The 27,058-nt window shown below is 37.8% G+C and overlaps 1 protein-coding gene across 5 annotated transcripts in view; it reads right to left on the bottom strand.

Annotated features, from left to right (window-relative positions):
- LOC121296223 (ELAV-like protein 2) overlaps positions 1-27,058 on the bottom strand; it is a 92,009-nt gene that overhangs the window by 60,939 nt on the left and 4,012 nt on the right. For 2 of the 5 annotated variants that reach the window (XM_041221583.1, XM_041221562.1), the window contains exons 2-3: positions 11,917-12,007; positions 2,126-2,366 (exon numbers count right to left, since the gene is read on the bottom strand). In XM_041221583.1, coding sequence (XP_041077517.1) covers positions 2,126-2,366; positions 11,917-11,988 — 313 coding nt within the window. In that variant the 5' untranslated portion in view covers positions 11,989-12,007. The remainder of the gene's footprint in view (positions 1-2,125; positions 2,367-11,916; positions 12,008-27,058) is intronic. The other 3 variants (XM_041221571.1, XM_041221553.1, XM_041221578.1) reach the window with 2 other exon arrangements.

Raw genomic sequence — 27,058 nt, forward strand, 5'->3', positions numbered from 1 at the left:
AAAAAAAAAAAAGGGATTTACATACACTACCAGTCAAAAGTTTTAGAACACCCCCACTTTTCCAGTTTTTATTGAAATTTAAGCAGTTCAAGACCAGTGAATAACCTGAAATGGTACAAAGTGGTAAACTGCCAGGTTAAAAAGAAAGTTTAGGTTACCAAAAACTGAAAAATAATGTACATTTCAGAGTTATACAAAAAGGCCTTTTTCAGGGAACAATAGGTTAAAAACTTACAGCTGTTGATGCTAATCCCTACAAGTGTCCCAACTTTTGATGATTACTTAAACCCTCTGTCTGTATAAAGCAGTGTTGGAACAGACTGTTACTACACCCTTAAGCAATATTTGGACAGCATTGTACTGCAGGAAGTAGTATATTGCTATCAAATGGCAAGAAAAAGGCAATTTACAAAAGGAAGACAGACAGACCATTATAACCCTTAAAAGTGTAGGTCTTTCCTTTAGAGAAATTGCAAAGAAAGCCAAGGTGTCAGTGAGTACAGTTTCCTACACCATCAAAAGGCACTTGGAAACTAACAGGAAGAGGTCTGGCAGACCCAAAGCCACAACAGAATCAGAAGTTTGAGAGTCAACAGCTTGCGTGACAGGCGGCTCACAGGACAAGCTTAACACTGGTCGAAATAAGCAAGTCTCAGTTTCAACTGTGAAGAGAAGACTTCGAGCTGCAGGTTTCACAGGTTGAGTGGCAGTAAGAAAGCCATTGCCAAGATGGCAAAATAAGAAAAAAAAAAAAAAGAGGCTTGCCTGGGCCATGAAGCACCGCCAGTAGACTACTGAAGACTGGAAGAAGGTCTTAAGGACCGATGAATCAAAATCTGAAATCTTCGGTTCATCACGCAGGGTTTTTGTATGCCATCGAGTAGGTGAAAGGATGGTTCCTCCGTGTGTGACACCAACTGTCAAACAGGGAGGAGGAAGCGTGATTGTCTGGAGCTCTTTTGCAGGATTCAGCGTCGGCGACTTGCACAGAATGAGTGGCACCCTGAACCAAAACAACTACCACAGCATTTTGCAACGCCATGCAATACCCTCTGGTATATGCCTAGTTGGTCAGCGGTTCATCCTACAGCAAGATAATGACCCAAAACATACCTCCAGGCTATGTCAGAACTACCTTCGAAGAAAAGACGACAGTAGGATTCAAATCATGGAATGGCAAGCACAGTCTCCAGTCTCCAGACTTAAACCCCATCAAGCTGGTTTGGGATGAACTGGACAGAAGCAAAGCAACCTACAAGTGCAACACATTTGTGGGAACTTCAGCAACAGTGTTTCCGAACAATATTTGTTTTCCATTATAGAAAGTATGCTACGAGTGTGTTTGGCTGTTACATCTGCAAAAGGATTCCATCATTTCTTTTTATCTCCAATTGTTTGTTTGTTCTATGCTTTAATTTGAGTACATCGAGACATTAAACTGCGTAAATTTCAATAAAAACTGGAAAAATGGAGGTGTTCTAAAACTTTTGACTGGTAGTGTAACTCAAATACCTAAAAATAACCATAATGAAAATAAAACAAAGCCATATTTTTTTATATATATATATTATATATATATATATATATATATATATATATATATATATATATATATATATATATATATATACACATACACACACACACACACACACACACACACACGTTTGCAGCACTATTTGGATTACAGAGTTCTTTATGGAGCTCTGCTTATCGCCCTTTTTCACTAGATTTTGTACATGTTGAGTTTACAAGTACAATAACAGTATTTATTGTGTCGTTCATATAAGGCCATTTACTGTGGAAAAAAGTATTTAAAAACATGCTTAGGACTTTGTCAATAAATAGTTTAAACATACCAGTTGTGCATTTGCGGGGTGCATTTGTACCACGTTCTGAGCAAGCTCAATCATTGCCACAGACGGAGGGTTAAATACATAGGGGGCAAAAGGGTATCCCTAGACAGAAATCTGTCAAAAGACCAAAGACCACATTCCCCTTTTATTTAGAACACATGTCTAAATACATTTACGAAGTAGGGAAACAGTGTTAAGGATTACAGATGGGCCAGAAAGGTGAGAAATACAAGATGAAAGCCACAAAGATAAAACCAAAATAAAAGTACCTGTTATTTTGTCTCGCACGAGTTTACATGACTCAATTTCACCAATGCTCCCAAACAAGCTCTTCAGTTCCTCCTGTGTCATGTTTTGAGGCAGGTAGTTGACTATCAAGTTAGTTTTACTGTCCTCTATGCTTCCCGATTCCACTGGTGATGAGCAGTTATTTGTGATGGCAGTGGATCCATTAGTTGTGTTGCAGCTGGGTCCATTGGACAGCTGTGTTTCCATGGCAGCAATCACCTGCTAAAATAAATAAATAAATTTAGTCAGACTTGCAGTGTAATGCCAGATGACTTGTAATTCATATAATACAAGATGTTGCTGCTCTAAACTACATTAAAAGCTACATTTAAATATCTCCCCAGTAACATATAGCTATAATATCAGGAAAAATAGTAGTTCAGAAAGATCTGGACCAAATGTATTGACAAGTGTGAATCCTCCTAGGCCTAAATAAAACAAAGCATGGTTTCCTTCCACGTAAAACATACACAATCAAGTGATACTGCAGCAGTTGGTCAAAATAAACTTTAGATCTTATGGTTAAGGTTTTAAGTCAGGCAAGTAATATTTCCCTGCTTGGAACATTTACAAAAATCCATATTAAAAATGCAGTGTTCAAGCGAGTCATGGAGACTGTGTACGGCACTAATATGCACGCTGCCAGGGCCAACAAAGATGTGGCAATACACACAAGCTCATTGAAATAACTCAAGAGCACAGGCACCAGGCCAAATAAGCTAGCCCTGTCTGCCAGAAAACGAATGAATCTGCTGCCAGCAACCTTCTCAGGGCTCTAGACAAATGGCTCCTGGGCCAAATCCAATTGCTGGGTGCCACTTCAGGAGCAGGTTGATGGCTATCATATTCAACTGCTTAAAATACAACTTGCTAAGATATTAAAGTGATACTAAAACAGTAATCTTTGGCTTAAGCGATATGGTCAGCTCATCTAACTAAGGAATCTGCTGTGCAATGAAGTCATCCTTAAACTCCCGACAGTAAACAAATATAACCGATCATCTAGCTGATAAAACATGCAACAGATCAAAAAACCAATAAAAGTTCCTGTTGACAAAACTTTAGGCACACTACGATTTCACTTGCAAAAAGACTATGTTGGTTTATCATAGTTCAAAGAAAACCCTTCAAAATGCTTGATATGTTAATCTTTTCAATTGTTTGAGGTTTTTACTGCATTACAGCCAGTTTATTTTTTAAGGTTTAAAGCGCATTTTGTGGCACTAAATGTCTACACAACAGTACTAATCTTCCCTTAAGTGATCAGAACTAGAGTTTGAAAACATGCAATTGGTGTCAACTATTTTCTTTCATGTCTTAGGTCTACCACGTTGTACGTTTTTACAGCAATGTCCTGGAACAACTCATATTAACCCTATGCATACATGGATAGACTACTGTTTCACTTTAGCTTGCATACAATGATGTAAATGTAATTTATGCTGCACTTCTCATAAAGGGTTAACATTAAGGAGGTGCTTAAGGCTGGATTAGGTGGTTTGAATGTCCGTTCGCGAGCCATGAATACGATGATTGTTTTAAACCTTCAAAAAGTTTGTCAGATGCCATTCACACCCTTTTTTCCCCTCTTAACAGCAATCGTTTGACAATGTGTGAATACAATAAAATAACACATTAAAATGTCACTCGCATGCAAAATGTGATCTTTATTTGTATAATGCATATTAAGTTGTTGCATTAAAATCCACTAACAAATCGTTATACGTAGCAACTCTATATGGCGCTGCTTTCATGTATGAAGCAGGGTATATTATGCCAAAGCACAGGGGGTTGTAGTGCTTCAGTAAAATATGTACTGAATACCTACTGTTCGAGACAGACTGTGTAAGAGAATTGCTATGGTAAAATACAGGCAATCCTCAACTTACGATGCACAGTACTACAATTTGCATTATTACCCTACTTCGACTTTACAAGATCGATACGGCATTAGCGAGACACGAGCCATGATACATGTGCGCATGCTTGGTGTCCGAACTGCAGTACTTGTAGTGGTGACCCTGACGGTCTTTTTAAAGAATTTATTTGCCCTTAACAAATGTCAGATAAGAGCAATAAACTCAAAACGAAACCTGAGCTGTAAACAGAGGGGCTTAACTTCAGGCGATCGTTCCAGCTTGGAGTACAGCATACACATTGAATAAGTCATTGGAAAGCCACTAGTCCATACTTTTAAACAATCCATATAGATGCCAGAGTAAGATGCGCATACCCAACAGGCTAAGTGTGAAGAGTTAAATATTTGCATGAGTACAATATAAAACTGGTCACATATATATTATCTGGCCAAACAGTCAGGAACGTAACCCCAATTTATAACACTGTTCCTATGGGAAAATGTGCTTAGACTTTCAACGCGAATTTCAGAAACCAATTGTGTTGTAAGTGTGAGGACTGCCTGTATGTTTGAAACATACAAAATATTACGCCAACACTAAAATTTAATTTAGAAAAAACTGAGCACCGTCCGTCCCTCCCCCCTCCAGCTCGTCTTCAGAGGCAAATTTCTTAATTCGCCATCTCGACAGCAAAGTGCTGTATAGTGTAAGCTTTTTTGAAAATGTCTCGAAACACCCTCTGCTGTTTTTTTTTTTAATGCCCAGACAACCAAAAAAAAAAGTTGAATGCAAACTGTGCATCAGTTTGTTTTGCCTAAGTCTGCTGCAGTTGGTGCTGCTGCAATGCAAGCTTACTCGTGAGCAGCATCGATTACATGTAAACAAACGTGCGTTTATTTAAAATTACAAAACATGAATACTGTTCTATGTAATATTTTTAAACTACATATGAATGTTTTATTCCATTTTATATGGCTGACCTGTAAAATAGGATTTTAAAATAAAGTAGCTATGTCACCAGTAAAATTATGCAAATTAGTACCATCAGAGGTCCCAACCTTAGAAGGTCAAAATGTACCCTTCGTTGCAGCACCACATTAGTATGTCAGACAATATTGTTTCTTGTGCTGTTTGCTGGAATTATGTACTCTGCAATATTATTTCTGTAGTTTGAGGATAGAGAAGCACCAAATATTAAATGCTGGCAGGGGTGCCGTTTAGACATCATATTAAAAACAGGCATCAAAAACTGTTTAACAAACAGTTTTTTTTCTTCTTGGAAATTAGCAGGATCAGGGAAAGGCAACAATCAAAAAACTTAATTGCACATTTACTTTCTAGTCCAGGTGGCAGAAATGATACTTAGCCAACATTCAAGTGAACAGCTGTGGTAGCCTATGTGCTGGTAAATTACAGCATTTCCGATCTAGAGAACCATCTGTTCTGAATAGATTCCTAATGTGAATATACTACATTGTAGACTAATCAGTGAATAGGCACCAATGTTCCAATTTCTTTACCACCCACCCCTCTCAAAAAAGTGCTGTTTTCCAAACATTTGTTAACTGGGGGGGGGGGGGAGCAATAATATGAAAATTGTGTATCGATATTGTGCACGTAATTCGAGCTACAAAAAAGAAATAGCGCAGTTGCAATATAAAAAGACATCAACTGATATTTACATATAAGCATTAACTTACTTTAAAATTTAGTGGTGCTTTGCTTCATAATATCCATTGAGAAAAACAAGGTCTTGTTATATCTTACTATTCCATCATCAACCACCTCAAAACTGAAATATTCCTATGCTTCACTGCATAGACTTTGTAGCCAAGCCAGAAGTAACAAACTTCAGCTGCATATAAAACGGTGCCTCATGACAACTCAAAGTATTAAGTGCAGTGTCATGCCGCAGTTTGCATTATTTTGAGATGTGATTTGAGGTTTATAAATACCGAAAAGTTCACTTTTTAAAAAAGAACACATTAATATCGTAAGAAACAAACTGCTGAAGCATGTGCACCTCTCAAAATAATTGCCAACAATGCCTGGTACCTAAACACCAATCAACTGAATACGTTACTTGCACGTCGTACTTTAGCAATTTCCAACGAGTGCAAATTCTGTGTATGTTGTTATTACCGCTGGTATTAGTCTTATTTTTTTGCCTTGAGAGTTCAATTTTATCCATAAGTATGTATAGTGCTGGGACAAATATCCAAACAAACACTGACATGTATTCGGACACAGAATCAGATGTTCATATTCGCTACACCACAAAAAAAAAAAAAAATATTATATATATATATATATATATATATATATAGCACTATATATATATATATATATATATATATAGCAATATATATATATATATATTGCACTGGCAAATATATGTGGATTTCTTTCCAGATGTGCAGTAAAACGTAAATTTTACTCTAAAATAGATATGTAGTGTGAGGTGTGATTTCCCCTATGTAAAAATATCTCATATTTATTGATAATATATATTATATATATCGAATATATATAAGAATATATATATATAAATACAAAACTGAAAGATCATAATTGGATAAGTCTCCACACCCCGGAGTTAATACTTGGTGGAATCACCTTTGGCAGCAATTACAGCTGAGAGTCTCTGGGATAGGTCTCTACCTACTTTGCACACCTAGATTTGGCAATATTTGACCATTCTTCTTTACAAAACTCTTCAAGCTCTGTCAAGTTCCTTGGGGAGCGTTGACGGACAGCAATCAAGTCATGCCACAAATGTTCAATTGGATTTAGGTCGGGGCTCTGACTGGGCCACTCAAGGACATTTACCTTTTTGTTCCTTAACCACTCCAGTGTAGCTTTGGCCGAGTGCTTTGGGTCATTGTCATGCTGAAAGGAGAATTTCCGTCCCAGTTTCAGCTTTCTTGCAGAGGGCTACAGGTTTTCCTCAAGGACTTCTCTGTTCTTTGCTTCATTAATTTTCAATTCTATCCTGAAGAATGCCCCAGTCCCTGCCGATGAGAAACATCCCCATAACATGATGCTGCCACCACCATGCTTCACAGTAGGGATGGTGTTTGGGTGATGTGCTGTGTTGGGTCTGCGCCAAACATAGCGCTTTGCATTTAGGCCAAAAACTTCCATTTTAGTTTCGTCAAGCCAAAAAACTTGTCATATGGCTACAGAATCTCCCTAGTTTCTTGCATACTTCAAATGGGATTCAAGGTGGGCTTTTTTGAGTAATGGCTTCATTCTTGCCACCCTACCATACTGGCCAGATTTGTGGAGTGCTTGGGATATTATCACATGCACACTTTGACTAGTTGTGGCCATAAAAGCCTGTAGCTCTAGCAAAGTTGCGAATGGCCTCTTGGTAGCCTCTCTGATCAGTCTCCTTCTTGCTCGGTCATCCAGTGGTGGTGGTGCCATACACCTTCCATTTCTTAATCATCTTGACCGTGCCCCAGGGGATATTCAAGAATTTGAATTTTTTTTTTTTATACCCATCCCCTGATCTGTGCCTTTCAACAACTTTGTCCCAGAGTAGGATTGTATATATTGTATTTGTTGAGACTTGTATAATGTAATAAAACGAGTAACAAAACTGAGGTTTTTCCCCCCTTCACTTTACAATGCCATTTCCACATTTGTTATTGGAAGTGTGGAATGTTAAATTAGTTTGCTTGTTCATCTACAAAAAGGCACAAGTAAACCAAGTTACTTTATGAAAACATGGCCACTCTTTACTGTGAAGAAACAGCAATGGCAAGGAATGAAAAGCAGCAAAGGTCATTCAAAATGATCTAGACAAGATTCAGAACTGGGCAGACACATGGCAAATGACATTTAATAGAGAAAAGTGTAAGGTACTGCACGCAGGAAATAAAAATGTACATTATAAATATCATATGGGAGATATTGAAATTGGAGAAGGAATCTATAAAAAAGACCTAGGAGTTTTTGTTGACTCAGAAATGTCTTCATCTAGACAATGTGGGGAAGCTATAAAAAAGGCTAACAAGATGCTCGGATACATTGTGAAATGTGTTGAATTTAAATCAAGGGAAGTAATGTTAAAACTGTACAATGCACTAGTAAGACCTCATCTTGAATATTGTGTTCAGTTCTGGTCACCTCGCTATAAAAAAGATATTGCTGCTCTAGAAAGAGTGCAAAGAAGAGCGACCAGAATTATTCCGGGCTTAAAAGGCATGTCATATGCAGACAGGCTAAAAGAATTGAATCTGTTCAGTCTTGAACAAAGAAGACTACGTGGCGACCTAATTCAAGCATTCAAAATTCTAAAAGGTATTGACAGTGTCGACCCAAGGGACTTTTTCAGCCTGAAAAAAGAAACAAGGACCAGGGGTCACAAATGGAGTTTAGACAAAGGGGCATTCAGAACAGAAAATAGGAGACACTTTTACACAGAGAATTGTGAGGGTCTGGAATCAACTCCCCAGTAATGTTGTTGAAGCTGACACCCTGGGATCCTTCAAGAAGCTGCTTGATGAGATTTTGGGATCAATAAGCTACTAACAACCAAACGAGCAAGATGGGCCGAATGGCCTCCTCTCGTTTGTAAACTTTATGTTCTTAAAAAAAGTATGACTATTTCGGCAATACACAAAACAATGTTTAACTTGAACTTCTATTTGGCATCCTTTGTTTTGTAGTTAATTCACTGGAGTAAATGTAAATCCTAAACAACTTATTCTTCACTCCTCGGAAGTTGCTATTTTAAAAACGTGTTGCATTTTGTAAGATCTTACTGCAAAATAAAAGGAACACATATAGGGGCCACACACCCCTGCTGCAACGCTGCCTGTACCTGCATTCAGGAGCAACAGAAGGGCTTTTAATTAGTTTTTGAAAAACTAACCAATATTTAAAATTATGAGCAAATATCCGAATATGAAAAGCCTGTGTTTGTCATAGCACAAAGTATTACAATGGACTCCTTTTACTTTTGCATTGCTCCATTAAACTGTGTCAAGATATCAGTGCTGGTCGTTGCAGGTCTGTGACCAAGAACTGCGTCCATTAAATCAATTTACTTTTTTGTGGTCCGACCGGCTTCTATTGTTATGATCTATTTTTTTGTAATCCTGTTTTTTTTTTTTTCACAACACTTTTGCACTGCAGTTTAGTCCCATCTTTCTCAATTCCTGTAAAATCTTTTGGTAGACTATCGTTTGACAGTACAAGTTAATCCCGCCCCCAGCCTTGCCCAGCACAGAGCCAGTCCCAGATATCCTGAGGCGCCAGAGTTTCACGGTTCCGGCTCTGCTCAACAAAATGACAAGGATGAAACTAGCCATACTGTGATAGCTCGGCTCTGGTGAGCAAGTGTGAAAAGGCTAACTTAAAAATGGTACTTGTTTCCTTATGTTACTTACTGTACTTAATGTGTCTTATTCAATATTGCTTTAGGTAATGTTACTAAAATTGGCCATGAAGTGCCTTAAAAGAAAATCCATTTGTCCGTAAGAGGGGCTGGCTGTTGCTATCCATATACTTACTGTGTTTTTAAAAGCAAAACATGCTGAACAAACAAAGCTCTGAAAGGAAAACAAGAAGGAAAGCACAAAAGAAACTGAATACAAAGCTATTCAAATCATGGTCTTTCAGGTTGGAAGAGTTTTTGATCTAACAAAATGTACAGACAGGCATCAGCTATAGGAAAATTGCCCAGTTAGAGCACAAGTCTTACATAATTTCAAAATTGGGGGGGGGGGGGGGGGGGGGGCAAGGGAACAATTATACATAGGAGATTTGATAGCTACAGGTTTAATTAATGAATGTAATGATACAGCAAAAGGAAAAAAAGATTTAAAACAAAATCACTCACTCGCTGAAAATTGAGACCGATAACTTGAAATGTTACATCACTTGGTGCAAGCAGCATATAAAAAGCTTAAATACACTGAACAAAAATATAAAACACAACATGTAAAGTGTTGGTCCCATGTTTCAGGAGCTGAAATAAGATCCCAGAAATTTTCCACACTCACAAAAAGCTTCTCAAATTATGCACAAAATTTGTTTACATCCCTGTTAGTGAGCATTTCTCCTTTGCCAAGATAATCCATCCACCCGACAGGTGTGGCACATCAAGAAGCTGATTAAACAGCATCATTACACAGGTGCACCTTGTGCTGAGGTAAATAAAAGGCCACTCAAATGTTTAGTTTTGTCACACAACAATGCCACAGATGTCAAGTTTTGAGCGAGTGTGCAATTGGCATGCTGACTGCAGGAATGTCCACCAGAGCTGTTGCCAGAGAATTGAACGTTCATTTCTCTACCATAAGCTGCCTCCAACGTCGTTTGAGAATTTGGCAGTATGTCCAACCGGCTTCACAACCGCAGACCACGCATAACCACGCCAGCCCAGGACCTCCACATCCGATTTCTTCACCTGCGGGATCGTCCGAAACCAGTCACCCGGACAGCTGATGAAACTGGGGGTTTGCACAACTGAAGAATTTCTGCACAAACTCAGAAACCATCTCAGGGAAGCTCATCTGCTTGCTCGTCGTCCTCACCAAGGTCTTAACCTGACTGCAGTTCAGCGTTGTAACCGACTTCAGTGAGCAAATGCTCACCTTTGATGGCCACTGGCACGCTGGAGAAGTGTGCTCTTCACGGATGAATCCTGGTTTCAAATATACCGGGCAGATGGCAGATGACAGACAGTGTGTACGGCATCGTGTGGGAGAGCAGTTTGCTGATGTCAACATTTTAAACAGTGCCCCATGGCGAGGGTGGGGATTATGGTATGGGCAGGCATAAGCTACGGCCAACTAACACAATTGCACTTTATCAATGGCAATTTGAATGGAGATACCGTGACGAGATCCTGAGGCCCATTGTCGTGCCATTCATCAGCCGCCATTACCTCATGTTTCAGCATGATAATGCACGGCCCTATGTCGCAAGGTTCTGTACGCAATTCCTAGAAGCTGAAAATGTCCCAGTTCTTCCATTGCCTGCAAACTCACCAGACATGTCACGCGTCTGGTGAGTTTGCAGGCCATGGAAGAACTGGGACATTTTCAGCGAATTGCACATAGGGCCGTGCATTGAGCATGTTTGGGATGCTCTGGATCGACGTGTACGACAGCGTTCCAGTTCCCACCAATATCCAGCAACTTCACACAGCCATTGAAGAGGAATGGGACACCATTCCACAGGCCACAATCAACAGCCTGATCAAGTCTATGCGAAGGAGATGCGTCATGCTGCATGAGGCAAATGGTAGTCACACCATTTACAGACTGGTTTTCTGATCCACGCCCCCCCCCCCCCCCCCCCAAAGTTATCTGTGACCAACAGATGCATATCTGTATTATTCCCAGTAATTTATTTCAATTGACTGATTTCCTTATATGAACTGTAACTCAGTAAAATCTTTTAAATTGTTGCATGTTGAGTTTATTTTTGTTCAGTATAATTGTGTGTGGTTTGCTGTATATGAATATAAAAATTGTACGTCAATGCTCTTTTAATCCCATATGTAAATTATTTATATAGAACAATATCAACATATCACTACTGGTGCCCATCCCTAGTAATAACCTTCTCAAACACTGAAAGCTATACGTAACTGTATAGAATACCAACACTACATCAATAAAAAAAAAAGTTATAATGCATTAATATTACTAAGGCATCACAACAATTTCTTTATTAGATGCCATACTGATTTGTAGCCCCATCATTAGTTTAAACAAACTCTTCCTTTACATATGAATGTAAGATGGATAAGTGTTCAAGTACATTCTGGTAATGGTAATGATGTAGTCATTTCATTTATATTGTTTGGATTTAAAGTCACACAAATATCCTGAATTCTTATTCAGTTATGATCTAAGATGAGCCTAGGAGAATTTAAGAAAAATCCCACAGACCCCAGTCCAAGGCTCTGCTGCCCACGAACCACTTCTAAGCAGAGAGGCCACATCACACAGTCTGACTGCCATGTTAGTTTGGAGTTGCTGTCTGCAATATGGACACAAAAAGTACCGGATGTTAGATTGACAAAATACAACAATCAAATTTACAGTAATTATATTCACAGCACGTCCATGCAATTTGGCTAACTCAATACAAGGCAATACCAATTCAGTACTTCCATATTAAATACAGCATGTCAATGTACACACAAAAAAAGCAATCTGCTGAGGAAAAGTTTTATAGAACTAACAATAAATAAGTTATATTATATATATTATATATATATATATATATATATATATATATATAGATATATATATCATATATATATATCTATATATATATTATATATATTATATATAAAATGGTACATAAGTGTTTATGCATGCCAATAATTATTCACTAACATTAATCCACTCCACAATAGAAATGGTTTATATTCAAGAGTAACAGAGTTGCACCGCTGACAGAATTTATTGTTCACTTCCCTAAATGTTGCCACAGATTTTACAACAGCAGCAGCCGAAGGTGCAATGAATATTTGTCTTTACATAGATTCAAGATATGTCAATATTTCCAATACAGTTCAACCCTATAGATAGACTGCATCCTGGTACCTTTGAAGGTCTGCCTGCCACATTTGCTTGAACCTTATAGCGAGTTAAGTGGTTAGGTATTGGGAATCAGTAATAATTTTCATTGAAATATCTGCATATTCCTAACTGAAGCATAATATACAAACAGAACCAAGCTACCAAGGTAAGATACAGCTAGTTAATAAGCAGTTACAGAATCTATTTAGACCTTGGTTAGTACTCCTTTAAAATTCAGTAACCCTACTAGAAGATACATCTTATTTGTACACCAAGCTGGGTTTACCGTATTTTGCTTGCGTTAACAACACTTCTCTGCACTAAGCATTTATATATCATAGGGCTGTAATGAAGGGTATACTTTGACTTCGAAGGTTCAAAACACATTACCGAAGGAAACCATTTAGGGATGTCGAGATAGGAATTCTCAGGATTATTCTGTGGGGTACTATCATGACAACGGTGATACAGCATGATATTTTACAAAAAGACAAAATTAAGTTTGAAATGTTTACTATTTAATAAGCTAAAATGTTTTACAATATTATACCTTCAAATTGAACAATAGTGCCCAATTAGAACAGATTTACAAAACATCTATGAAACATAGGTATCAATTACTGTAGATAAACCAGCTTCATTTCGAAATCAAAAATGAGTCCTCATTTAAAATACACACCTATGGTTTTGGTTATTTTACACCAGATTAGTTTGGGAGTTTCATATAACTGATTTAAAAGAATATTAATTTCTTATTCCCAAATCAAATAGCTACATTATTGGGTTACACACATTTCTAATGGAACTGGCCGTGTCAGCCTGCCCTAAGCTTTACTACAGTATCAGTAATTGTGCATGTCTAATATTTAGTTGAAAATTTTAAAACAGATTCAAGGATACAGTGAGTGTGGGCTGTGCCAAGCGTTTAGGGAGCAGCCTTTAAATATATTGACATTCTTATTCAAGTACACACCACATTCGCTATATCCTGGTGTTAATGTTTGTCCTCCTTAAGCTATGTAGCTAAATATGTTTAATTAAAAAAAGGGAATACTTAAATGCATTAGGATTATTATACACAATTAAATCTTACTTAACACTGTTTATTAAACACTTTGTTCTTTACCGCTGTTACTTCCTTTATAAAAGTGCTTTGTGGTTATCTGTTAAAATGTGTGAACATGTCACGTTGGTGCTCTTTGAAAGTACAACAGCATGGCATAACTTAAATTTTATCCAGGGTTTTTGCGTTTGTTTTTTTGAGGAAGGCTTGTTTGTCTTGTGCTATCTCCCACACTTCTTGTGCGCTGCTTGTGTCGATTTTTGTGGCTACATAAAACAGTGAAAGGTTTATTATCTACTGGACATTCCAACTGTAGTTTTTCTGCAATCTGTCCGTCAGTGGGCAAAATCAGAATAGAAATTAATTACAGCTATAAATATTAGCATTAGAATACTCTTTAGAACATATATCGCAACACCTCTAAATGCCATTGTAAAACTAAGTGTAGTTATACATTTAAGCAACAGTCAAGAATACCTTTAAAAAAACAAAACCAAAAAAAACCCTGGGTCAACACTATCAGAGCAAGTTGTACAAGAAGAAAATTCTCACAAAAACTGACGTACATTCAAAAAGTCCAACAGTGTTATTGACCGAAGTAAATCATACACGGCATGAACATTTTTTTTGTTCACATAAGAGTTGGTAGCTTACCAAATTCAGTGATCCTGACTAGGACTGCCTTACTTTGCACATTCCCAGTGGTTATATGGAGTCAGTAAGATGACTTGCACAACCAAAAAAAAATTGGGCATTGAGGCAAGCTTTCAGCAAAGACAATTTTGCATCTTGCCTAAATTAAAACAAATGAACTACATGTAACTGCAACATCAGAATGTTTGAAAGCGGTGCACTTGTTCATTTCCTCCCCTAGCCATTTCTGCAACTTAAGCAGCATTTCAGTTCTGTACACACTACCTTTACTACATCCAGATATACAGTGTAGAAATTCCCAAAGTTATCATAATATAACACACCTATTTACATAATGAGGGATGCGCGGAACGCATCAAGTGAGATTTATTTCCCCAAACTGGGCGTGTCTCAAGAGAACGCACAACATTGACCAGGGGGCACATGCAACGCATATTCTGTATGTGTGTGATTTGGCCATTAAAAGCAACACAAAGCAGTAAGCTATCCAGAGCTATTGTGAATTTATGAAATACATTAAAAAAAAAAAAGAAGGTCCAGTATGTTACCCGAAATAAAACTTGTAGAAACAGACTCAGAGAAACTATGCCCCAGGGGGGGGGGGGGGACATCAAGATATGCACTGTAGTCTTCTGGGTACATGGAACACATCCTGGATGCAGACATCATAGAGGAAGTGTTCTCAGATTAGTTATGAAATAAACAAACAAACAAACAAACAAACAAACATTCTTAATGCACAAGGAAACTAAACTATACACTGGTAACATTTATTTTTGTCAAATTATTTTTACAGTCCCTTAATATAACGTTACTGTTTGATTAGCCCACCCATCTCCACGCCAAAGTGTTCATGATATTTTACTCCTATAGCTTAAGGGACAGTCAGTCATATTAACCAAGTACACAGTACTGCACATCACCAGCTATTTATGAATGTCATGATTTTCCTTTTTTTTTTATTATTATTTTTATGTAAAAAAAATGTTACCACAGCAAATTCTCAAACTAAGCAATATCAAACAAAAACTTCTGCAATTATACTGGCTATTCTGAAAAAGCAGACTTCCCTTTAAAATCTCTTTTTTCATCTTAATCATCAGGTACACTGTACAAGAACAAACGTATGGTTTATTTTTAACCTGACAATCCCCTCCCCCCCAGTTTCTACTACATCCGTCATGTCTGATCCTGTAAAATACGATACCCTCCATTAAACCAATGGACAGTGGGGTTGCAGCAAGACAAGATTTTTCACATCATGATACAAGTTACAGAAAACGACGATATCCCAATATCACGATAAATGATCACCTGGATCTACAAGTGATTTTTTTTCTCTTGTACATAATTTAAAAAAAAAAGAAAAAAGCAGTTGTATTACATGGACAGTATAGAATAGAACTTCAAAAGAAATATTTCCAACTTGGTCCTTTTTGTAGCTGAACAAGCTGAAATTTACTTAACGCATCAAATAAAACAAACGTGGAAATGGCACCGAAGTGAAAAAACAAACAGGTTTTGATTCTTGTTTATTACATTCCACATAAGTCGCTAATTATATATATTACATATAAATCAGTTAATATTTTAGTTGTAAATGGAAAACCGGAAGTATTTTATGACATTTGTCCAATTAAATTAGTTTAACATGAAATGAGTCATTTGCTTTTTTTTTTTTTAAACCGTGCGAGCCGTTGTACAATAGGAATAATACACTCCAGGTTGTGTGCTGTGCTGGGATAACATCACTTCAGGTGTCCGACGCACTCAGCCTGTGGTGTTGTGCCCAACCACCCTAGGAGTAATGTTAGCCCAGCACAACACGCCCTGTCTGCATTACTCCTGTATTCAATTACTGTTTATACCCTCCAAAGCCAGTGTGTTTGCTTGGCAATCATTTTCACAGATTTACTTTGTATTAGTATGTGCTGTACTAAACTGGCATTTTAGACACACCCGATAGTGTTAATTTATAATACCCCAACGTTAATAAAGCAACTACAACGTAGAATAACGACTCGCTACGGTATGATATTTTGACATCTGGATACGTTTCTACTGTACTAGATCAAACATTTAACACCAATCGTCCCTGGCACATATGATGAAGCAGATCTGTGCAAGTCAAGGCCATATTTTCCCAAGTAGCTGGTACTTTGTGAATTTTTGGGCAATCACTGTGCTGACGGACATAGTATCTACAGAAGGTATGAACATGACAGCACAAAAGCCAGGTTTATTCACCTTGAAATCATAAAAATAAAATTGACAGAACTGTGCGGTGCAAGCCATCAGAAGATGCGCCAAATCCCACTGGACGTTTCTATCAATGCATTCCAGAAGTTTACCAAAGCATTACCATTTTCTGTCAAATATTTACCATTAAGATTGGCAGTGTTTTAGCTGACAGACAGTACCATTGCACAAAGTCACCAATACATAGGCTACCTCTCTGCTGTCTGCAATAAACAGTGGCTGTCCAGCAAAGCACAGAACTCCAACAAACTCATGAAGTCATTCTGGGCTCTCTTTATTAAAGCACGTGTCTCTCGCTTCACTTTGTTTTAGTTTAATAGGTCACATTTCTCTTCTGAACTTGTTATTTTTGTATACTTCGAAACATTACCTCTTACATATTCAAATTTACCCCGCCCCCCATTCATCCACTAAAATTATATATGCATTTCAATTTCGTTTTTCAAGCTAGTAGTTACCAAGCCCAGTAAATCAGACTTTGATTGGCAAAATAATCAGGTGATAGTGTGTTTGTGAAGTGACAGAGAACCATGTTTGAACGTTATTTAATCCTCTGATGTATAAACATCTGTTGTATCCTAGGATACAGTGAAGGGATACCTATTAAAATGTAAGAGTCAAAATAAAACAGCATTTGAATCAAGTGTATTTCCTAGAAAATAGTATGAGGAAAATATTGGGAGACAAATTGGGTATAAAAAAAAAAAGAAAAAACCGACGTCCTGTTTAAAAAAAAAAAAAAAAAAAAAATTAAAAGCGCAAAGCAGAAAACCCACCAAAACCTCCCCTACACTATTACAAAATAAAATGCAGTAGAGTGTGCCTCTGACAGTGCTGCAAGGCATGTGTGTGTCATTTTTAGACTAGATAAGCACACTTAAAAATAAATAGATTGGCAAGCTTCATTAAAATCGCTTGCCTCCGAAATGATCTGGATATCTACAGCCAGCTGCCTCCTCCTCCTCCTGTTGCTGGCATTTCTATATTTCCCTGGAGCATGTTCATAGCTATTAACAAAATTAACAAAAAAGAAAACACACCCCACACACTACTGGTTAAAAGGTCATCATGTTCTTATCAGCTGTGAAACCAAATCTACCTACACAATGTTTCACCTAATTTCAGATATTCGTTTGAAAAATCATTCAAGTACATCAGCTTTACAGCTTTTAAAATCTGGTGCTATGAAATCCCACCACTGGTGTAGGCTAACTCATCCGCAAGCAATGTCAACATTAAATGTAACATTCAATTTAGCACCCAAGTGCATACTGTAGCAGAATAAGTTTAGTAAGGATTCTCCAATTAAATGGACAGATGATCTTATTTCCTACTGTGTTATTTTTTTTTAAATTCTACTATTAAATAAGTATTATAATTACTAAATTAAAATGACTATAGTCACTTTATAGCAGCGTTGGGCAAAACATGAAAATGACACGTACCTGTTTTGACAGATGTTTTATTTCTTCAAAAACACAAACTGCAATGAGTTTGTAAAATATATATTATACACATTCAGTACCAGTCAAAAGTTTGAGTACACCTGCTTGAAACAAGGTTTTTCGTCATTATCTATGCTTTTAACTGTATAAACTTGTCTATAAACACGTAATATTTCATTATATGATAATGTACTTCTACAAGCGGATAATCATAAGAATTTTATTCAAATTAAATTTTTAAATGAAAATGTAAATTTGTCAATTTCAATGAAATGGTCATCCAAAGCAAGGGGATTCCAGCCTGAAGCCCAAGCCAGTTAAAAGTCTGAAATGTGTATAACACTGTATTAGAACACTGACCCAAATATAAAAGTGTCTTTGTTAGATGTTGAGTTAACTAGCATGTCACCTAATTAACCTTTTGTCACCAATTATTGTTAACAGGCGAGGGTCCATAATTACTATAAATATAGCTAGCATAGGCACAAGTTTGTCATTCCCGAATGTAAGGGAGCAGAAAATGGCAAAATACGCTCAGTTAAGCAAAGAAAAAACAAACAGTCTAATTACTTTAAGAAATGAAGGTCAATCTAAGACAAATCGCAAGAACTTTGCAAGTGTCTGTAACTGCTGTGGCCAAGACCAAATGATTTGAAGAAACTGGCACTCATGAGGACCGAACAAGGTCAGGCAGGCCAAGAGTGACCTCAGAACCAGAGAACAAGTTCATTCGAGTCAGAAGTCTGCGAAACAGACGATTAACTGCCCCTGAAATACAAGCTCAGCTAAATGCTACTAGAAGTACAGATGTTTCAACATCAACTGTTCAGAGGAGATTGCGTGAAGCTGGCCTAACTGGAAAAATTGCTGCAAAGAAACCATTGTTAACAGTGCAAAAGAGGAAGAGACTTGCCTGGGCCAAAAAACACAGAAACTGGATGTCGGTCTTATGGGCCAACAAGTCAAAATTTGAAATATTTGGGTCCAACTGCCGAGTATTTGTAAGACGCAGAGAGGGTGAGCGCATGAGTTCTGCATGTGTGGTTCCCACTATCAAGCATGGAGGAGGCAGTGTCATAGTCTGGGGTTGCTTTGCTGGTGACAGAGTTGGTGATCTTTACCAAGTCCATGGCAAGCTCAACCAGCATGGCTAGCACAGCATACTTCCGAGGCATGCCATTCCATCCGGATTACAGCGAGTTGGGCAGTCCTTCATTCTTCAGCAAGATAATGACCTGAAACACACCTCAAAGTTGTGCAAGAACAACCTGCGAAGGAGGAAAGTGAAGGACAACTCAATCTAATGACCTGGCCTGCCCAGTCAAGAACTCAATCCCATAGAACTTGTATGGGACGAACTGGACAGAAGAGTTAAAGCAAAGCTACCCACAAGTGCCCTATATCTCTGGGAGTTGCTGCAGAAGAGCTGGGAAGACATGTCGGGCGATTTCCTGCTGAAACTTGTTAACCAAATGCCTTGTGTTTGTGAGGCTTAAGGCAAAGGGTGGCTATTTTGAGGAATCCAAGATTTAGAGACAATTTTCAATTTTCTTGAACATTGCTTTGATAGTCCTTATGTTTTGTATATTTTAACATGTGTTTTCATTTTCAAATATTTACAGAAACGTATACGACGTAAAACTTTGTAAATTATAAAAAAAAACCTAGTTTTGAGCAAGTGTACTCAAACTTTTGACTGGTACTAATATTACACACACGACGTTGAGATACTTCCGTATGAAAAAAGCAATAACTTAACTTCGTGACCCTTTGCTTCATAATATCTATGGAGCAACACCCTACGGACGGCCAATATTGCCAAACTTAATGCAGAATGTAAAAACCGTTTGGTAGCCAAATGCCAATCAATCAATGAAAAAAATGCTTAAATACTTTGTGTGGTGTCTCTTTGCCTACGAGGTTGACAATGATTGGTATATATACGGTTTGTTGCATCTCAATATAAAAAACTTGATAGTGTTAGTTATTTTGCAGTAGCATTAGCCATAAAAAGCATGTTGTAAGCTTTCCTCAGGAGTGGTGGCTGATATTTACACTCCTCTCTTTTCTATTTTGATGCCAGCTGCCGTGCTTCACATACGAACACCAGAAAGACAGCTTGAGACTTGTTTGATAGATGAGTTTTCAGTTGACTTGTCAAATTAAAATAAGTCAGATCAAAGCTTGCAATTAAGCAAAAAATATCATACAAGCACACTTCATGCCATTCTTTTACTACTGAAGTAAAAAAGGAATCTATATAATATCAGCTACAGAAATACTGCATACTATTTAAATATCTTCTGTTGTCAGAACTTAAATTTGACTAACACGGCAAATCGCACCAACGATCAGTTACTGCAAACACTTGGCCTTTATACTACTACAAAACAATGATGCTGTCAAATTTAAATCCGCACCATTTCCACACACAACAAAATGCTTCTTACAAAACTACAGAATTACCCCATCAGGGTTTTTGCCGATTGGATTTCAATCCATTCCAAAAAGAAATAACCTTAAGACCGCACAGCCACGAACTTCTCAGTAACAAATACAGGTGACAGATTCAAGTCTGACAAAACATCAGAAATCAGCATGGAAAATGCCACAACTTAGTTTAAAAAAAAAAATAAATAAATAAAATATCCCTTCACATCCTAACTCCTTAACAAAAATCTTGTACTTGAACTGTAGAAAATGACAAACAAGGTCATAGTATGGCACAGCTAAAAGAAACACTAACCACATGTAAAAAGAATGAATCATGTTATAAGTCTCCCTCTCGACCTGTGAGGGGACTGTGTAAAGGGAACAGAGTGCCCTGGACTAGATGGCCTGACAATTAATTCCCAGGGTTAGTCGGAAGTCGGCCATCTAGAAAGGAGGCGGAGATACCGCACATCAAATCAACCTGGAAAGGAAGCGATGTGGCAGCTGCGGATTAGAGGAGCAGTTGCAATTGTTTACCAAGGGGACGCAGGAAGGTAATCTGTTCCTTCCGTTATGGTTCGTGTTTGTTTTGTCGTGTCTAAATTCTACTTGTTTGCCATTACTAGGCGGCTAACAATTTATCATGCACCTTTGTTCATAGATAAATTGAATTTCACCACGAGCACTATAGCACTCACTTCAGACTTCAGTGTTTTTCTGTCTTCATCACTGTAACCTGTTTATTTCAGGACTGCTACCCGTTTTGCCAAGTTATTCTTTGTGGTTGTTTGTCTGTTCTACAAATCACATCACCACCAGCATTCCCTCTAAGCTTTTTAGATACTGAGAAAAAATTCAGAGTAAATTAATCAGCAAGAAACCTTTGGCCATGCATTAACCCCTTGCGGTCCATTTATTCAGCACCTGTCAGGCACATCCAGTCCAATTTATTTTCACACACAGTTTAAAAAAGTAGAATTTCATAGTAAGACAGGTTTAAAAGGCACTGCATATCAAAAGGACACACTGCATCTCCAACCAAGCCCCACCCCTTGTTCGCTGTATTTCACATACTTCTTACAGATGTGCAAACTGATAAATCCTCTCTAACTTGTTTTTAGCACCAAACTCAAGGGGCACATAGAAATAACATTTTAACAATTTTTATTGCACAGTAAAGAGCAATACCATGTCTCATCTGTGCTGTTGTATACGGTCCCTGATCTTTACGATGCAATACAAGTTGCAAGAAGTAATTGTTGCTTCCTGGTCATCTATTTTCTAATTGATGTTCATTGATTTAGATTATTGCATGGGAGTGTTTAGCAAACTTTTTTATATTTCACCTAGAGACAGTGTAGGTTTCTTAGCCTTTCAAGATAAGCTGTCTGCCTGCTCCAGCAATCACTCACTCAGTTCCTTTGTTTGCCACATGTCAAAGTAAAGATGAAAGGAACCGAGGTGTTTTCAGTCATGCAGCCTGATTTAGAGCAGCAAAGGTGTCTGCAATCTCATTGTTATTATTATTGCACACATTTAGCAGACGCCTTTATCCAATAACCAACAGATGTTCACGTGTCAGCAGTGCTTGAATGAGTGTAGCCACTTTATTTTGAAAAAAATAAACTCATTTTGCTTCTTGACATAAGTACATGTCGGGCACCCCAAAGCTCTCCAAAAAGGACACCTTTTGAATGAAACATTGGACAAATAAGTAAAAAAAGAGGATTACAAAATCTAATTCATGTGGCAATGTATTGCATGCGAGGTGCCAGAAGGTAACCTCCCTTTTAGATCTTGCTCAAGAAACTAATATATGACTGGCCATATGGGGACCCTTGGGCCTAACTTTGTAAACTCATGTAGAATTTGATCCCTTTATTCAAGCCCTGAACCATGCCTGTGCTGTCTATACTTTGGAAGATAATGCGATTTATTTAAGGCCATAGCCCTCCAGGCGGAAATTGCCTGTGGGAGGCTGGGGGTTTAAGAGGTTAAATATAATCCACAGATAGATTTGCCCATTATTAATACATGCACATTATTTGACACTTAAGATACACATTAATAAAACTCCAACAGATGTAACGTAGAGTCTCGTAACGTAGAGTCTCCCATTCACATGGATTTAAATAACAAACAACTCTGGAAACAGAGGCTGAAACATGCATCTTCTGAAATGTGTTGCTGCCTATCTGTCATTTTTCGCACTGTGGATCCACAACGAAGCCACCAGACCTATAGTGCCAGAGGACAACACAGAGCTGAATGGCTCCACTGCAGACACCCCATCAGCCACAGGGGTTGCTAGTGTGCAGTGAAATGTGGATTTCCCTGCCGACCTAAGCCCTCCCTACGCTGGCGGCTCTCAGCCAATTGTGTGCTGCCCCCTAGGAACCCCCTGCACTCCACACGGAGCACTCCACCTTTACTGGATGTGCCATTTGGGAGCCCAGATTTATGCATGGTTAATTCACAGAAAGATACATCTTTGCTTCACTATATGTGCATTATAGAGAGGAAGTTATTTTATTTTAGTCAGATGTGTTGTTCCAGCGGCACCCCCCTTCCCCATTTATATGAACATAAGGAAGTTTACAAACGAGGAGGCGGCCATTCGGCCCATCTTGCTTATTTGGTTGTTAGTAGCCTATTGATCCCAGAATCAAGCAGTTTCTTTAAGGATCCCAGGGTGTCAGCGTCAACATTACTGGGGAGCTGGTTCCACATTTGTTCTGAAAATTATAATGCTCTCCAGTTATAACATTCATATTGGTGTCCCTATACACACAGGGCTTGAATTGAACTTTTCCATGCACTAGCCGCCATGGCCACACAGACATTTCACCTGCATATTTGAAGCAAGGGTAAAGTCATTTTACAAAAATGGGGAGATATATACCGGATTTGCGACCCTCACGACAAAAGGAAAAAAATAAAGAAAATGTAATTACAAAGGGGGACGGTTACAACAAAGTCACAAACTAGGCCACATTTTACTAAACATTTTAAAACTAATAAAGAAACAATTACCATAATGAACATTATCGTAGTATGTTGCTTAAAACACAATTAATGTTGAGTTCTTGCCTATAAACAGTAACATGTTTAAAATGTGGGACTCGCTTGGTGTCGTTTACATTCATTGTCAGCATATTTCAAATGAATTAAAGCCAAAACGTTTTAAAAACACACTTCTTATACCAATAGAGTACTGGTGGTGAACTACTGGAACAGGCTGCCGGACAGAGTTGAAGTAGAGACTATCGGATCCTTCAAGAAAAGACTGGATTCTGTCATGAACATTACTGTGTAACCCTCTCGTGACCATAGTAAGACCTTTAGCTAGCAGCCTGGAGGAAGGGCAGTCCACTTAGCCACAGATTCTCAGAGGTTTCATTTCCCATAATAAACTACATGGTTGGGTTTTTTTTTGTTTATTTACTGTGAGTGTTAACAGACCACACTTGTACTAAGCGAACGAGCATAAGTGGGCTACGTTCCCGTAAGCTGCTCGCCACAAATCTAAACGTTTTCCTGTGTGGCTCAACTTTTTTCAAACTTCGCCACGGTGGTGAAGGCTTTGAAAAATGTGCTTGTGTATGACTACCACCACGATTACTTTCAATGTGTGCTGGTAGATGAATCAATATAGAGTGTTTAGTTTGATTTCATTTCACCCAATAAAAGCCCTTTAGCTTGTTCACGTAAAATTTATGCCACAAACGTTGCGTTTGGTGGGAGGACAGAGGTTCCAATTAAAGTCAGCCGACTGACTGTTTTTTTTTTTTTTTTTTTTTTTTTTTTTTTTAAATTATACCATACCAACCATGTACACACAACTAAAATATGACTATGAGAATCACAGGGAGGTGACACAGTCATGATTTCAAACCTAATCCCTGGTCCCAAAAGAACATTTTCACAGATGGCATTGCCAGAAACACGCAGTTTCAAAAAGTATTTTGTTTTTCTGTTTTTTCATTGTCATACCGAAGTCATTGCTGCTCAAGGGGGTGCCACCAGTTACTGAATCTAAAGGTTCAGACTTTTCCACATTTGGATAGAGTTGAATCATTTGTGGATAAATGTTGAAAAATAATCATCTTTGTGTCATTTGTTTAATCAGGTTATCTATTATTAGGACTAAGATTAAGGTCTAATAACATTTTAAGTTTGAAATAAGTGAAAATCCTAAGGGGTTCACAAACTTTCTCGGCACTGTACGTGTATTCAAATAAAATACTTTTCTACCTTGTGAAACAGTAGGTTTAACTTGTTTACTGTATTGTTAAGTGGCTTAAGTTTTTCCAGTGTGGCTAAAAAATGTTAAGTTGCTTCAGCCAAAGTGGTTAACTAAATTAAACTTAAGGTCTGGTTACACCGAAAGCGGTAGCAGAAAACCGTAACGTTTTTTCATATTACACTGGCGGCAGGAAACCTTGTGGTATATGTAAATGTATTATCACATTTTAATGTTGTGAAAAAATGAATTAAGAAATAAAGGTTAAATATATTTGTGTATGTCTATTCTAAAAAAAAATGCAGCATCCTTCAGTGACCATTATATTTATATTAAAGAAACTCATCACTTATATTTGAGCATCAAAAGAAACGTATCACTTATATTTGGATAAAATTCACTAGAGGTGATCAAAAAAGACAAACTGTTTTAGAGCAGGTGCAGTGACTTAATAAAAAGTTGGAATCACGAAGATGCTGCAAAATGATTGTTCATCTTGGGCAGGTGTTGTGACTCTTAGTCTCCCAGTTTGTGGTCTGTCATTGACAGTATGTCTGGTTACACAGTAACCACAGTATGCTGCCCTAGTCCAGCCTGCAGATTGCATAAAGGCACTGCTCTCAACAGACATGGCTTACTGTTTTTTTCTGTGATTTTCTTTACTGCTTTTAGTGAAGCTTGCAATTCAACAGCTGAAATCACTCCATATCCAGTGTTCAATCAACTGTCTCACTAATTAGGCGATTACGTGCATATGCCTCAGTCAGTCACACAAGCATGTCATGGTCAAGGCTGAATGATTGAGTGATTAAAAAAAAAAAAAAATCGTCCATGTCCGTCATTTATATCCCTTTTTTCGAAAAAAAATGTGTTAACAGTGGTAAGTTTCTTTTGATGCTCAGTACACACACATGCCATTATAATATAATGACATACACCTACACATTTTTTCATTTATATATTTTTTTTTTCTCTCTCACATCTGAAACAAAAAATTATTCTGCACCATATAAAGATAGTGTGCATGCATGACTAAACTTTTTACCTTGCATGGCGAATCCAAGAGTTATGACAATATAATTTAAAAGCCTGTACATAAAACCTCCATGAAATACTACAAAAAGACAGTCATTGAGATTCCCCCCACAACTTTGAAGTGTTTTGCTTGGAGGTCTGTGGCATACAATACGCTATATAGTGTATGTATTCTGTTGCTCTTCAAATGCAAATATTTTTACTTGCCATTTCTAGTTTGGCAGCTACTGTATCCCAGATGTCTTGCTTCTTTAGCGTACACTTATAATCTGGATGGGACGTATCACATTTTTTGACCCTGAAAACCGGTCTTCTGTTCACCATCTCACTGTACATAGTACATATAACGTCACACAACACTTGTTGATTGGTCTAGATGGAAATTTTCCACTGTGCTGCTTTTCTGATCCGCACTCTGTTTAATTGCACCCATTCAAAACAACGTTCCATTTTTTTTGCTGCACGGTTTACCTCGTACCGCTACCCTGCCCAGTGTAATCAGACCTTTAGAGGGAACGTAGGTGGGCCGAACGGCCTTTTCTTGTTCTAGAATTTTTATTTATGGTGAGCGATAATCAGTTAGTTTGAACAAGGCTTTAAATCACTGATAATAGGTGCACAGGCAGTAATTCCTTGAGCGCTCAAGCACTAATGGGGGAAAATAAGCTTCTGCACAGTGCAAATAAATCACCTGTTCTGTCAAATTATACTGTGGATGCTTCAGATGCAGAATTGTTATTGCAGCGTAAAAATATAAAATCCATTCATACAAGGCCTCCCAGCTTTCTTAAATACCTCCGTTTTTCTTTTGTATTTGTTATGCTCTCATTAGTATCTAAACCTAGTAGTTTCAGCGTCTGTCAGTTCTGGCAGATTCTACTGTACTTGCTGAAGTGGTTCTCTCCCGCTGCCGACGAGGGCTAGTGAAACATACCGTCTTTAAATTGGGACTTTAGCGAAGACCACGTGTGTAAGTGATTACATTAATTATTGTCGATAGTAACTCAGTCAGCCAGTATTTTTCTAAATAGCAACATATGTAATGTACAGTTAAATAAAACAATTTTATTTGTATCAGTGTCAATCCTAGGCTGAGCTTCATGGTCAGCAAAGCGACACAGCCGAGAGAATTTGTTTCCCCCGTTATCCCGTCTGGTGTTGTCAGTTTCTCAGCACACAGTACAGTAGTCGCTCAGTAACAAGGTGCAAATAGGTAATTGATTGATCTATGAGCGTTTACGAAGGTGCTTTGTTTAAAAAGAAAAAAAAAGGTACATCTAAATTTATAACAGTGTTTATTTTTTAGTAAAATAAAATCTAAGCCTATTTTTTGGGGCCCCAACTGTTGTTGATTCCAACCAAGGCAGTTCA

The sequence above is a fragment of the Polyodon spathula genome, chromosome 2 (assembly GCF_017654505.1).
Source record: "Polyodon spathula isolate WHYD16114869_AA chromosome 2, ASM1765450v1, whole genome shotgun sequence".
NCBI lineage: Eukaryota > Metazoa > Chordata > Actinopteri > Acipenseriformes > Polyodontidae > Polyodon > Polyodon spathula.